Source organism: Apteryx rowi, unplaced genomic scaffold (genome assembly GCF_003343035.1).
Source record: "Apteryx rowi isolate R43461 unplaced genomic scaffold, aptRow1 scaffold_537, whole genome shotgun sequence".
In the NCBI taxonomy this organism is placed as follows: domain Eukaryota; kingdom Metazoa; phylum Chordata; class Aves; order Apterygiformes; family Apterygidae; genus Apteryx; species Apteryx rowi.
In genome coordinates, this window is record NW_020450802.1 from 99069 (window position 1) to 114511 (window position 15443).

A 15443-nucleotide genomic window follows, 5' to 3' on the forward strand; every position below is an offset into this window, starting at 1 on the left:
TAAGAGGAAGGCTTAACAGTATGATGGACAGTAACTACACTTATTTGTCCAGCATTTCATCGCTTCCAGTAACTCGCAGCTTCTTCTTGTCTTATTCTTGCCTTCTCCTTTCCTCTGTTAAAAGAGTGAAGTAAATTCACAGTGCGGAATATGCAATGCCATGCCGCTTCTGCGGTGCACTTGTGGGTGCTGGCATGCAATTTTGGCTGCCCCGGTGTTGCAAGCAGGTGAAACTGATCCCAGTGCAGGGGATTTCTGAATGTAACTCACAGCCCTGGAGAGGGAGCAAATGAAGAATAGAAAATGAGACATGTTTATTAAACTGTTTAAAACAAATGTTCTTCTAAAATCCCCTTTTAAATCACAGCAGTACGGACGATGCCTCTGGTTCCCACAGAGACCATGTCCTTAGTATTTCCTTGAACCTGTGACCAGATCTTTTCTGTAATTGCTCACTAGGGGTTTACTGTGCCTTCTTGCAAAGGAGCTACTACTGAGCTCATTCACACTTTCTGAGCTCAAATTCTGTGTTTGTAGTACCGGGGGGCATCTCCTGCGCATTTCTGAAGTGAAGAAGGAAAATGCTTATAGTTTAGACCCCTGGGGCAGTAACCTCAAAATGCAGAAAGATAAGGGGCAGTGGGGCAGATTTTTCTGGAGAAATCTGATCTAAACAGAGTACAGCAAGGCTGGTAAACTGGGCTGTCCAAGCCAGTTGCACAGCTTGCGACTGGCTTACCAGCCTTAAGCTTTTTATGTTTTAGGCCATTTCTCCTTTTCTGGCTCTGGAACAGTGTAATGCATGCAAACAATAGAAATAGGAAGAAAAAGAAAAAGTTCTTATGAGAGAAAACAGCAAAAAATCTTTTGAGGGCACCAGTGGGATTAGTGCCCTAGTGGGTTCTTCAAATATTACAGTGAATTTAATTAAATACATTGTGATCCCCAAAGAGGCTAGTCTAATTAGCCAGATCTAGAATACATTTATTCTCCTCCCTTACTCTTCCAATCAGAAGGCTCAGCATCAGCTCCTATCCTATTTTTAATCATTCCTGCACTCAGAGGGATCTCCTTTTTCCATGTTAGCTAAGCACACAGAGCTGGGTAAGATGTGCCTTTAATCTTCTCTTAGCTGTAACTGAGATAATTCACGTAGGAATTTATATCAGAAGGTCCTGGCTGCACGTAGACAATATTTGATTGACAAACCTTGAGTGCATGTCCAAATTACCTTACTTGTGTGCCTTGAGTGGACTGTATGATGAGAAAAGTTTCATGAGATGACACAGTAGATGAAAGATAGGTCTTGAGGTTGGATGGTAAGAGCTGACGTGGATTATTGCTTAGCTACAGTATAGGTATGTGGTAGAAAAACCAAATGGCCTTCACTAAGGAATCTTTCATGTCATTTGACTTTGGTTTTGGTATCTGTTTTTCTTCAACTCGTGCTAAGTCCTTACTGTGGGAATCCAGAATGTTACTGTGCAGTCTAAGGGAACAGCCCTGATGCTACCCAAATTAAACAGAGAGCAGCTGAGCAGCGACTCCCAGCATAGCTGCAAGCAAAATCTTCCCTGTGGTTTTAAGAAATAATTGCCTCATCTTTGGGATCCCTGAGACAAAATAGTTAATCATTTCCATAGTGGCATTGGCCTCTGTGCCAGGCACTTGATAGGTTTCATCAAATAATCAAGGTATAATACTCTTGGATTAGCTATATTGGCTGTGATAGTGCTGTTTCAGAGGGTGACAAGTTTTTGGTTTTTTTTTTYCAAGTTCTAACATCCTGAAGTGATCTCCAGCTGTATGCTTACCATTGGCTTTTCAGTTTGGATCGCTGTCACAACCATCTTCCAGGCCAGACTGCTGCTTTCTTCCAGTTCCAAGGGAGTAAAACTAAATGCCAAGGAGCTGAGCACTGAATGATACACACTCAGATGCTCTGCTTCCGTAAGCGGTTTCCAGGACCTCTTGATCTAATGGGTTCATTGTGTTCTAGGATTGCTTTTGTTTTATTCTTCTTAGTTTTCAATGAGATTTTATCAAATTTAATATGTTTGACATGTTGGATAAGCTTGATATGAAAGAATTAGCAATGCACAGGTCATGAATAGTTGTTAATGTTGGATTTGGTATTTTCTTTCACTGAAGATGATGATCTTGCCTATCTTGATTGTTGGTTCTGCTCTGATTTCAGTGTGTGCTATGGTTTTTTTTACTTTCTAGGCAGGAAAGTGCGTGTTAACTTGACAATAAAGAGGCTTGATCTTACTGTTTCTTTTTCAAAATGTTGGGGGGGGGAGTTGTTTTTTTTTTCCAGGTGGCTTTTAGCAATTTGCAGTGGGCTAACCCAGAAAGATTGGAGATGATACAGGAAATTCATGTGTCTCTGCTTTGTTCTTCGCAGCACCTTCAGCATCATGAGAGCGGGGTTGAGGGTGAAAGCTGCTATTATCACTGTGTCCTCTGTAACTACTCCACCAAGGCCAAGCTGAACCTTATCCAGCACGTGCGCTCCATGAAACATCAACGGAGTGAGAGCCTACGTAAGCTGCAACGCCTCCAGAAGGGTCTCCCTGAAGAAGAGGAAGACTTGGGACAGATCTTCACCATCCGGAAGTGTCCAGCTGCTGATGCTGGTGAGTAGTGCATCTCTTACATGAATAGAGTTGGCATCTTGGCTTGTGTGCATCCCAGTATTTGACTAGCAGCCATCAGACCATCCATGGAGTTTCTTGGCGAGCTCAGTGACTTTCTTGTTGTCATTTCTCTTCCCGGCTGTGGGGATGATGCTTAATGTTTATTAATGTACATTATAGARGCCCCACCTCCCCTGAAGCAGGACAAGAACTCTGTTGCACCTGCAGTGTCCAGAATAGCTCTCTGCCTCAGGAAGGCTACATTTGGTGGCCATGAAGCACCAAATACTTACTTACATGCTTCATTTCATACTGTAAATTATCTCCTCCATTTTAGTAGGACTAGATACAAATTTGATATTTGGAACGGTATATGTTTATTCAGGTTAGTGCCTTAAATAATTAGATGTTGGATGAGTGGTCTAAGGATACTGCCACATTTGGACAACTCTTAATAGAGTAGTGTACTATACTTTTTGTAGATATTTTTCCATGTGCCAAGTGATGTCCTGAGTGACAGTGCACTCTGGTGCCAGCTTGTTTATTGATTTCTACAAGTATTTCAGCCACGCTGGATCTTGAGGAGGAGCTGGTGGTGAGGGACAGTTCCTTACAGAGGAGGTGGGCAGGAGAAGGGGCAAATGTGTTTGCCTATTTGTCAAGTCTCCTACTGACAAGGTGGATAAGGTGAATGGAACAGAGGAAGCATTTGCTCGTACAGAAAGGTCAGGTAATAGGGAAGAGACTGAAATTGTGAATCTAGCAACAGGAAATGTGCCATAAAGGGGACAGAGTGGATAAAACAGGAATTGTATTTTGTTTAATCATTTATAGGGTTCGAAGTTTTTTTATCTTAGGAGAAAATCAAGATCTTGTGAGGTTCTCCTTGGAGGGGGGAGGAGGAGGAGAGCCTGCCGGTGTAGGTTGGTGGATAAGCAGTCAGGGGTGCTATGCTGGAGTGTGGAGGAGTTTAATCCAATCTCATGGAAAAAAAACATTGACCGATCTGTGAACTTAGAGGCCCGGTGGAGTCTGAGGGCATGGAATATCCTTTCTCCAAGGTCGTGGTGGCAGTGAGCATGCACTGTGGTTGCCACACTGTCCCAGAGGGGACAGTGGCTCTTACAGCAGTTCTGCTTCTCCATGATGCTCTACTGTAGAAAAACCTTCCAGTTTTGAAAGGATGTGTTGATTGGTGTTGTATGGTTTGTGACTTCTCATAAAAGCAAAATGAATAGAGTAGAAATCATCTGTGCCCTTTTGTGATATACAAAACAATCTTGAAAATCTCTGTTTATTTTTGTCTTTTACTTTAGAAATTTTTTTTCCCTGTACCTCTGCCAGGATTATGACATTGCAGATGCTGAGAATGTAGAAAATGAGTAGCTGAGAAAGAAAAGGATTTGTTGACCATTTAAAAAATTTGTAGTTAGCTTTTTAACTAGAACTCTTGACAAATCACTGAAAGGAAATCTCAGTTCAGAAATACTTCCCTGTTTCAAATGGCTTGAAATAATTCCTGTTGAGCTTGTTGACTGCAAACTGACTGAACCTGACAGCAAGCAAGATGCTAAAAACTTCTTTTTCATATTTTATTTCAAAGGTTAAGAATAAAAGTAAAAATACGACTCTTCAGAATGCAGAAGAGGGGGAAAGAAAACAAAAGAAAACCCTGATCTGTTTTGCAGGTCGCTTTGACCTGAGATTTTTCACTTTAAATATTATTTCAGTCCATTGTTGAGAGAGGCCGAGCAGACACACCTCGCGCTTGCTGCCCGGCAGCGTCGTGTCAGCCGGAGACGCGGGAGGCTGGTCGGGTTACCCCACGGTAACGGACTGGATTTGGGCGAGACGTTGCAGCGCCGCAGCGGGGGCTGATAGATCCTTTCATCTTCTGTTTATTTTTATGCCGTTAGAATATCAGGAATATAAACTGGAACATAAAACAACGTGGCCCCATTTCCACGAGTGGCAGCAGCCCGAGGCGTGGGCTGAGCCGTGGGACCCTTGCGCCGGCGCCGACCGGCTTGCACTGGTGCTGACCGGCTCGCGCCGGCACTGACCGGCTCACACCGGCCGCGGGGGCGGGGCCAGCACCAGCCGGGGCTGCTCCTCACCGCCCGGCGACGGAGCGGCTGCCCTCCACAGGCYGCCGGGCGACCCCTTTCTCAGATTTCGTTCGTTTGGTGTAATCTTCTTATGTGTAAAAAGATCTGCTTTGAATAGCCCGATCGTTCCCCATTTTCCTGTGGTGTTTAAACTCCCAGTGTTATAAAATGCTGCCGTTATTTAGCTGGCTGTCGTTGTTTTTCTGTTGGTGTGGTTGTCAGCAACGTGTACAAGGAATACCTACCTAGGCTTAAATTCACTCTTCCCACGTGCTTGCGTTGCGTTGGTTTTGGAATTTGTAGGTTTTCCTGTTGGACACGTGCAGGCGTCCGCCCCTTCAGGAGGGCAGCGAGGTGCTGTCGGCGGGACTTCGTTAGCGTCTTAGGAGGCGCGGCGCTGCGGGCGATGCCCTCCCGCCACGGCGGGCCGCGTGTTCATTCCCAGCTCGCTCTCCGCACTTCCTCCTGCTGTGTAATACAGTGCTGTCCCTACTGCGTCTTGTTGTGTTTTTAGGTTTGGGGAGGGGGCTGAGGGCGAGACAGGCTTTCCTCGTTGTTTTTTGATGAGAAGTCTCTTGTGATGACTGATAACATGAAAAAATCTTTCCTGTGTTTCAGATACCCGAGTCTGATCTATGACATCTCTGTCAATGGGGCCCAAAGGAATAGTGACTTTTTTGCTGATTTGCTGCATTACAAGTGCAGTGGTTTGTTTTGATGCCTGCTACTACCCCCTGGTAATCATCAGTGTGGGTTATCTCTATCTTTCTAGTTAATTATTTTCCTTTTGAATTATTTTTCCCTACAAATAAAACATCTCTTCCCCCCCCCCCCAAAGTGAATCCCCTTTTGTTGTCACTAATCTTTCTGGGGTCCCTTAAAACATTTTAGTCCTCACAGCATTTCCTGCCTTTTTACCTTCTGCAAAATTTCTTTGCCATGAAGGTGGTCGGACACTGGAACAGGTTGTCCAGCAAGCTTGTGGAGTCCCCATCTGGGAGTATTTAAAACCCGTCAGGACATGGCCCTGGCAAGGGCAAGGCCTGGACAGGGGCCTTGAGTGGAGTCTTCTCTACCTCAAAAACTGCAACTAATTCTTCTTCTCCTGCAATCCTTTGTGGCCTTGTTAGAAATGTTGAAAGATCCTTTAGCACTTTTTTCTTTCTCTAACTTCATCCAGTTTGTACCAATCTACTCATCTCCAACTTTACATAAAATTGCTGGTTACAGTAATAAAAATGTAGCTTAGCCCTTTCACTGTAGCCTTTTGTTAAATCAGACTGCGTAGACCAAGCAAGTAGAGGCTGTGTTGTTTTTCTTCCCACTGTCATCTTCATTTGTTTTGTGACAGAGGATAGGTGCCAGGATTAAATGTTTTTTTGCCTGTGTGTACTTACTTGTTGGTGTATGTAAGCATGTAGGAAAAAACATTGCTGTCTCTGGGGTGGTGTGTAGATATTTGCTTGTGTAGATGCATCTCAATCTGTTGGAAGAGTGTCTGATCATACCTTAATTAGTCCTCTAACAATCTACAAAGGTCAGTGCCAATTGCCTGTTCATTTACATTTGTAATTGTGATGGTTCTTGATTGCACATTAGTTGCAACTCCTTCCCTCCCACCCCTTAGAAAACACATGCAGCAGTCTAAGCAACAGCCTTGTAGACACAAGGACCTTTGTCTCTTTACTTGTGCCAGCAACACAGCCTTCACTGAAACTTTTGTGTCTTTTATGGAAAAGAGCTTTGGAAGCTACACTCCACTTCCAGTAAAGGGATGAAGTCATTGGCAGGGAAATTATATGGACATCAGGCAAGAAAACCAATCTTCTTGAGCTGGATAATTAAAGACAATTAAACTTTTCTGCTTGCTCTGGGAAGTGTGCTATTTATGCAGCAGACAGGGAGGTGGGCCCAGACTGGACATTCAGCTGTTTTGTTGATCAGAAAGAATACAGCTTTAGTGGTGGGGGTTTACTTTCCTCTGCTGGGTATTTATGGACATCCATTGCTGTAGTATCTGGGCTGTTGCCACTGCAGATGTCAGCCTCTCCTGCAGAAGCTTCTGTATTATGTTACCCATAAGCTAATTGATTTTTAATGATGAGGGGTTAGCAAAAATAAATAAATAACAACAGGTTCTAAAGATGTAGGGATGGATGCACTTATGACTCATTAGATAATGATAGAAATAAAAGAACCTGCACCAAATTTTCATTCTGGCTTGGCAAGTGTTTGCTTCTAGAAGGCATCAAGTACAAACAGCCCATTTTATAACTCACCTGAGACAACTGTGCTCGGAGTAGCCAGCCCCGGGTGGAACTGCTGGCTTTATTTCTAGCATGTGTTTCACAGAGGCACACGCAGCCTGATGGTCAGTCTGTTATGTCACTCTGTACATGTAATCTATATGAGATGTGAATTTGTTACAGCCCCAGCTGCTGAGCCTGTTTCTCTTTAGGCAAGTGCTGTTCATAATTAATTGGTTTCCTCCTTTACCTATTGCTTCTGCCTTTTCCTGTTTTTCATCTTCATCTGCTCTCTTTCCATAGCTGTCGTCCTGTGGAAGGAGCAGAGTGAGTTTTGCTCGTTCTTTCCACAGTACAGAACAGAAGTCTGTCACATGCCCGAGTTCCTCACCTCCCACCAGATCAGTGGGCTTCCCTGTCCCAGGCCTGTTTCTTCATGCAGCTGCTTAGGTCAGGATCTGTTGCACTCTTGAAGTCAGGACGAAGTCCTACTGGTTGCAGTAAATTTGACTGGAGCAGAAGTTCCTCAGGTGGAAACACTTCATGCTTGGGCTCAGCAGAAGTATAATTAGATCCAGATGGGTCAGGTGGAAATGAGGCAAGAGGAGAACTAGGGTTTTTATGATGCTCAGGAGTTTTATTTTGACCTTGTTCTCATATGAGCCCTGAATTTCTTGACATATTTGAAGAGAAACACAGATTTTTTCATAGATTTAAATGTAGAGCATCATATTGAATTGCTAAAGAATTGTGTTTATGTAAGTGTGCTCTGCAGTCCTTCCGTGGCTAGCATGGCAGGCTGCATGCAGTTGGAGAAGACAGTTCCTGCTCTGAGGCACCAGCAGTTGAAACCAAGAGCACCCTGCATTGTCCAGTGAAAAAACAGTGCAGCATGAATGAAGGTGCACACCTCTCTCTTTTTTCTTTTCCATTTTCAAGGCAGTGCTGTTGCTTTAATTTGAGTACCACAATGTATATRTAATCTGTGTGACTGAAGTTGAAAAGTGGCAAGTTAGCCAAAAAAGTCAAATTTTATGATCTCTAAAGGTGAGCTGGAGACCATTCCAGAGCATTGCAGGTGGAATGGGCTGACTTGTGGAAAAGTCTCATAATATTTAATGGGAAATGCTGACCATCTCTGGACTCTAAGTCATACGATAGACTATTTTACACAGCTTTATATCTTTACTGTGAAAACCTGTAGGAAGGTTAAAAATAAATTAAAAGAATATCTTCTGTTCAGTGGGGCTTTAGATTTTTTTTCTCTAGCACCATTTATTTCTGGAGAACCTCTTTGTCTTTTCAGAGATGGGAGTGTTTCCCTAAGACTGTACTAAGCCAACCAGAGATGCCATTTGTAGATTTTGAAAACTTATTTTACTGGATTTGTACAGCAAGGGGATGCTGCAGTCAGCATTCCATCACAGAGAACCAATCCCCTATGGTGGACATATTGTTTCAGCAATTTTGCTAATCTCTGCCAAATCCGTAGCAGCCATCTTCCTCCAACACACAAAGTCATTGTTATGGGCCCTTGCATGTGAAGAATGAGGGCAGGCTCTCTGGAAGAAGTTGCTGAACTAAGCCAAGTGCAGTAAAAAGAACCTTTGTTTGGACAGGAAAAGGGTTGGAACATAGTGTCAGCAAGAGAATTACTAGCTGTGCGTCTTTCCTTGTCTGTCCTGGTCTTGCTGGAGCATCCATGCTGCTCGTTCTGTCAGCAAACAGTAAGGGACCTGCCATTCTCCTTGCTCTGATCAGGTTGATTACGATTATTTAGATTAATACCTTTACTGTAAAGCTCTGTTCTGGTAACCTCTTGAAAGCTGTTCTGTTCCCAGAGCTCCTTGGCAGGAGGGGATACCCTGTCACTCCCTCTTTTTTTCCCCCTTCTCTGCCCCTGAACACAGGCAGATGCACTATCCATCCACACGTTGCTTCTATTTCAGTATTTGACTTTCTGAAGGGCTTCAAACTGTAGGCTGAAATCAGGATGTGAATTTTTAATGAAACCAAGTGTGTAAACAAAACTGAGGTACAGTTAATGCTATTGCCAGATGAGAAAAACCCCTGTGGTTTAAAGTAGTAGTTACCAAACTCAGCTTGGTTTTGCCTGTGGTGGTTGCAGACAGCTGGATGCTCATATGGTGCTTGCACCTCTGTTTTAACTCCGAGTCATATGAAACACTTTGCTCTTGTTCCTCTTTCTTAAAAGCAGTTTCTGTAGCTGCAAAAGGAATGTAGAGGCATCGCCATTAGGAGAGAGGTGATAGCAAATGGGAACGGAAGCAAGTTCCCACGTGATTCGTAGCAGATTTGTTCATGAAACACTCAGGATGTGGTTTGCAGTATGAAAAGGTTTCTGTTAGACAAAGAGTTCCTATTTAGCAGAAGGGTGGCTTGATGTCAGCCACATTTGTCAGTTTAAATTTGTGACTTGGAAGTCCCGCAAAATGTGTTATCATCTTCCTTTTGAGACCTGAGGCACTGCTCTCTGAATTCCCCTCTCCCCTATCCAGGCTCTCCAGATTCTCCCTTTATTTGGTGGCCATGCCTTGGACTTAGAAGTTGTGATCAGCCAGTCTGTAAAAGGAAGTGGAATAAATGATGGAGAGAGAGGAAGGGGATTTTCCACACAAGCATTCTGTGAGGGGAACCATCCTGTTGTTTTCCCACCTTGAAGAGTGGCAACCATGCAAGACATTTCTCATTCACAATCATCAAGCGTGAGGAGTAATTATTAATGTAATTTATTATAACAGGGATGAGACAAACTCCAAAGGAGTGGGTTTTACATGATTGCAGGCTCTGTACTTCCACTGAAACTTTCAGACTTTCTAAATGGAAATTGGTAATGTAAAATGAAATTTCTCCCTGCTTGAAATAGCTCAAATTTATTAAGATCTAACGTCCTGTACTTGGTTTCAATTAAAAGAAATGTGGTCATTGCCAATAGTGGAGAAACATGCATGTTGCGCTCCTACATCTGATAGAGGTAATGGAGGGTTTCAGGATGGAATAATCAGTTGGGTTTTATAAGCCTCTCTCCACTTTTCCCTGGGACATAACTGCATGCAGCAATTAAAAATTTCCCAAAGCAGGTTACTTGTATAGTGTCTGTAAGAGAACAGAGTACAGATTTAATACTGTAGTGTCCGTGCAACCCAAAGCATGCTACAGCTCTGGGTCTACTGGTGATCCAAGACAGATCTATCTGTTTCTGAATTGTCCACCCGTGTGTTGCCACTGTAGGCAGGGCTAGAGCCTTGTAGAGGGCTAGGGAAAAGCGAGGTGTGAGGTGCATGTTGAGGGATTTGGAGTAAAATTTTCCATCTGGTGGAAGCAAGAGTTTCAAAATCATGTTTTGTGTGCCACCTCTTTCCACTTCCCTGCTGTCTCTTATACCTGGAAGAGTTCCTCCAGTTTTGTACTGCTGCCAGTCACTCTCTCTTCCTCAAAACTAGAATCCTTCCTCTGGTGTTTAACAACTAACCTCTTTTTACATGTTTCCCCTTGCCATTTCCAGGCTTGTCCTTGATTGACACATTTAATAATATGCCAACTCAAATGACGATCTGAGCTCCTGTGTGCAAACATCAAATGCTGCCCAGCTTCATTAGCTTCTCTCAGGCTTTTTACCTCTCACTCACTCCCTGCAACCCAATGTTGTCTTTTCCCAATATGTTTTCTGTAAGCCCCTGAAGGCAGGTACCTGCTCAGTCTTCATTTCTAAGTGTCATGTATACTGATAATTTGGTTGGATTTATATAAATCCTAAAAGAAATGCTCAGCGCTCACTGTAACAGCGCAGTCTCGGCAGGTACTTGAGAGTGGGCCAGAAAGGGCTGTCGGGTGCCTTGTTGCATGCACCCAGCTTTCTCTGCTGGGGGTTGTTCCCTACAGCTGGGGGTGTGCAATAGCTTTGTTGTCTGAAGAGGAAATCCGTTTCTGTCATCTCATCATCAGAACGTAGGGAGTAAGACAAGCTATTGTCCTGTTTAGAGAAAACATTCACCCACGGTGCAATAACATACATGAAATAGCAACAAAGAGGAAAACAGCTCTTGGCACTATGTATGTTAAGCTGATTAAACTTGCAATTCCCCTTTACTGCAGCATTTCTGATCTCTCTGCCAATCCCACCAAATACCCCCACATGCAGGATTATCATCTTGTTTTCCAAGACTTCATTTCATGTGTGTTCATTTAAAATAGGACAGCTTGTTGCTCTCGCCTTTGTTGTTTTAATGAACCTTGGAATTTTGTCATTTTTTTGTGGATTGAATGGCTTAAGGAACTTTTTACCTTTCCAATAAAGCCATCATGGAGTCATGATATTTCTGTATTGGGTCTCCTTTAGAGGATGTGATCACAAGCCRAGCAGATTCCAAAGTGTCTCCTTTATGGTTGGGCAGAGAGGCAGGTGGAAACTTAGTTCTGCTTCATTATCATTTTGCTTTAATGGTTATCAGAATGTAGAATGTAGATATTTCTTATGGCAAAGGAACAGGGTTGTTCTAGATAATGAGCTCATTTTGAAGGTTTAAAGATGTGAAGATAGAACCATACACTTCAAAAAAAGTAAGACTGTCTGTTTAGAAACACAAGGGGACTTCTCTGTCCTGGTATTTATTCTCTAGCATAATTTGTATCTGTTCCCTCTTTGTGCCCCTTGCCACACGCGCATGCATTTTGGAGAAGATTATTCCAGTCTCAGCAGCATCTTTCTGTCCTTGTGCATATAGGACATCATAGGACTGTTGAGGTCCAGCTTCTTAAACACAGGGATAAAGTTTGTTCCTCTTTAATATCTGGCAGAGGCAGATTTCCTTTGTTATTTATTTTTTGGTTTGGTTTTGAGTTTAAAGTAAAAAAGCAGTTGTGCCCTAGCTCTGTTTTGACCAACCAGCAGTGAATAGATAATCTCTAAAGGATATGAAAGGTTTAATCATTTTAATTTTGTTTTTATTAAAGTTTATCATGACTTTTTTCATGTGCCCCTGGTAAAGCATGAGAGAAGGATGGGGGGTTACAGAAATATACACAAACCCCCAAGCATTCGCTTAATGAAACTCTCTAATGGGAGGCGCCTGGCGGGAAGGAAGTGGTTAGATAGCTGGGCTAGGGAAGGCAGACCAAAGGCATGCTTTAATATCAGTGAAACGTGGCAGGAATCTCATAAACTCCCCATCTAGCTCCAGCAGACACTTGTCATTGGGAGCTCATGGCTTTCATTAAACAGAAAGAGAGGAAGCTCTGACGGCTGACTTGTTCCAGAATGTTTTTCTTGTTCAGCTGCATCTTAAAGCCTTTTCCACTTAAAGAAAACTAAAGGGAAAAACACCAACAGATGCTGTAGGAGAAGACTAGAAAGATCTTGATCCCTCTCCTACTCTCCCTTTTCTCCCCATGAAAACAAACTCTGGAGCCAGACTGAAACCAGGTTGTTAGATAGCAGCTTCTCCTCTGAATTCAAGCCAACTTTGGAACAGAAGAGTTGTATCCCTGCACCTGCAGTCTTATCCTTGGTACTGAGTTTGGTCACCAAAAGCTCTGCTGCCGGTGTCTGCTGTACTTTTACTTCTCTGTCCTTTTTTTCTTTTCCCCTCTCTCCCTTTCAGTTTTGGAATGGGGACCTTTGCTTGTACCTTTTTCCTTCAGGACTTCAAGGCAATGGTTGGAGTGGTGCAGGTTAAATTCAAGACTGAAGGTCTCTTCCCCTTTTGGGGTAAATCAGTAAAGTCGTGAAGATGCTGCAGGCTGAATGATTGTAGATACTGCAGACCTGTCTCAGGATGTGTTAAGAGAAGGTTTGCATGTCAGAATGAGCAATAAATGGTTCTTTTTAGGAGTAAATTCAACTCATGTTTACAAGTCTCATCAGCACACCTGTGCTTTTTGTTTCATCTGTTGCACTTGTTCAGCTAGGGTGTCTGAGCTCCCTGCTTTGACATTCTGGTGGCAAGCAGAAAAAGGAAGCTACCAAAAACTTAGGTACCTCTTGTTCCAGCAGTCTATTCCTCCACTGTCGGCCCTAATTTGTGATGTTCATTTCCACAGTATCATGTGGTAACAGCTCATCTCCRGTATCTTTCCTACAGGTTTGACTGTTCTGGCCATTGCTGCAGGTTCTCCCTTTCCACACTACTAGTCTTCAAATTAAGTGTATGTGAAATGAGCGTGCCTGCTTCTGTGTTAACAGGTTAATGAGTTTAGAGAGTTGCTTCACTTGCGTGCTTTTGTTAATGTATTAACTTGGAGTCCTTTTTCCTGTTCTGCTGTTGACATGAGCTGCAGGGGCTCACGTCATGATCTTCTTTTTTTCTGCTGATTTGCCCAATAGCACATTTGGGGACAGTGACAGCAAGAAAAATTCTTAGTCATGTTCAGATAGACGCAGGCTTTGTTCTCAAAGGCAATGAGAGTGTTTAACTTGATTGTGAGTAAGCAATGGAATATAGTGAGGAGGGGCAGACTTCATGTTCAAKCCCTTGCTGAGTAGCTGTTATATGGCAAGGTCCAGCAGCTGGACTTGGTAGTCAGTTGATTACTGATTACTGATACAGAACAAGGACTCCACTTCAGACCAACTGCCTGACTCTGCTTGAGATGGAGAACGAATCTCCAGATATGTCAGTCAGCACTGCATATGCTTCCTGATTTTTGCTCTGCTCCTTGCGTGGAGGTGCAGCCATGCCCCATTACCGTATCCTGGTGTCCGTGGGGGCATGGAGACCAGACAGATCTTTCTGGCCTTATGCCGCTTCCCCACTCTTGGAGCCCCCAGTACAGTAGCAGCTGGGCCTATACCAGGAGGAGAGGTAGGAAGTGTAAGCAGGAGCCTAGGCTGCCAGATGGTACTTCAGGGTTTGCTGCAGCCAACAGAACTCCATCCCCACTTAATTTTGGTGTCTCTGTTGCGAGGAGCCTGGAGTTCTTGCCTAACAGATTTCTGAAGAGAGCTGGTGGTAGGTTTTGGAGTGCAGTGCTTTGCCATGTCTTCTCTGCTTAGTCGTACAGACTCGCTCATACAGTTTTCCCTGGGGTGGTTTGCCCTGCCCCCATGTTTGTGTTTTGTTGCACAGCAGCATCTCTTTAAGGTGGTAGAGTTTCTAGGAGTCACTTCCTCTCAGCTGTTTCCTGCCAATCTGTACATATCATCAGTAATGAGCATTTCTAGTTGATTTCTGTGATGGATGATAAAAGTGAAAGTTGTGTTTAAAGCCAAATGTCTCTTCCAGACACATGACTGTGCTCCTGACTGCTGCTGTTCTTTGAAGGTTCAGAGTCAGGAAGGCAGTTGAATCTTCTGTGATGCTGACACCAAGAAGGTGTTGTGATAACACCGGTACTGGCTGACCAAGTACAGTAGTGCAGTTTCCTCTTTGGAGGAAGCATCAGTGGGGCTTCAGGAGACATTGGGCAAGACCCTCTGCCTGCCAGCTCACAGGGTCCCCAGACCTATCTGTGAAGGACCTCACCCTGTAACCGATTGCTCGTGCTGTCCTGTTTGGCAGAATGTTGCTAGGCAGAAATGCCAAGCTTTCTTTCCTTCTGCATTTTCACTGCAGTATAGGAAGAATAACAGGGAAAGAGGATGTGGAATGGTTTGTGCCTCTTGAGAGGTATACGCACATTGGATGGAGTCCCCCTCAGTGTAGCTATAACTATGTTTTTGCCAAAGTCCTTTTTCTTGAAAAAGTTGGACTTTTATATATAAAGGAAGTCAGGTTCTTTTAAAAGAATATCTGAGCCAGTCTAACCATGAGTTCTCTCTGAGACTGACTGAGACAGTGCCAGATGTTCCTGGGCTATGACAGGGCACTCTGAAGAAGGGAAAGCAAATCCACACTTCCTGTGAAAGATAAAACTACACAGGTAGTAGGAGGATGCTACCAAACAGGATGCTTTCATGGGATTGTTTCTGTTCATCACACAGGACATTTATACTGCATTTCTGGTCTCCAGCTCCGTCTTTTCATCAGAGAGGAAATTGCAGGGCAAGATCACTTCATACCTCCTCCTGTGGTGCTTTTACACCATTGGTTGTTAAAGAAACTGCCTATGGATTTTACAAGATAGACAAAGTTATGTTCTCTTCTTTCTGTAAAGATGAGAACTCCTATCCAGATGTTTAATGCAAATAGTAATGGAAAGATCACTGTATGAGCTTACAGAGGATGTAAATCAAGCTCCAGAAGCAAACTCTGGGACTTGGATTAGTGAAGATACTAAACATATGTTAGCAATGCATCTGTCTTCAATGTTTAAAAATTTTTTGACTAGAGATTATATAAATATGTTGCTAATTTGCTTTAGAAGTTCTCAGATATGTTAAAACATGGTACTGAGGCTCCAGAAATCTGGATGACTTCAGACACTGATCAACAGGGACGAGTCAATTCTTGATTTAGGATTTCATCCATGGAAGAAGAAGAGTATCTGCTCAC

General features: G+C 43.4%; 1 protein-coding gene across 4 annotated transcripts in view; it reads left to right on the forward strand.

The window, feature by feature from the left end:
- ZFHX3 (zinc finger homeobox 3) overlaps nt 1–15443 on the forward strand; it is a 126438-nt gene that overhangs the window by 36513 nt on the left and 74482 nt on the right. For all 4 annotated transcript variants that reach the window (XM_026081113.1, XM_026081114.1, XM_026081115.1 and 1 more), the window contains exon 3: nt 2408–2639. In XM_026081113.1, the coding sequence (XP_025936898.1) occupies nt 2408–2639 (232 nt within the window). The remainder of the gene's footprint in view (nt 1–2407; nt 2640–15443) is intronic.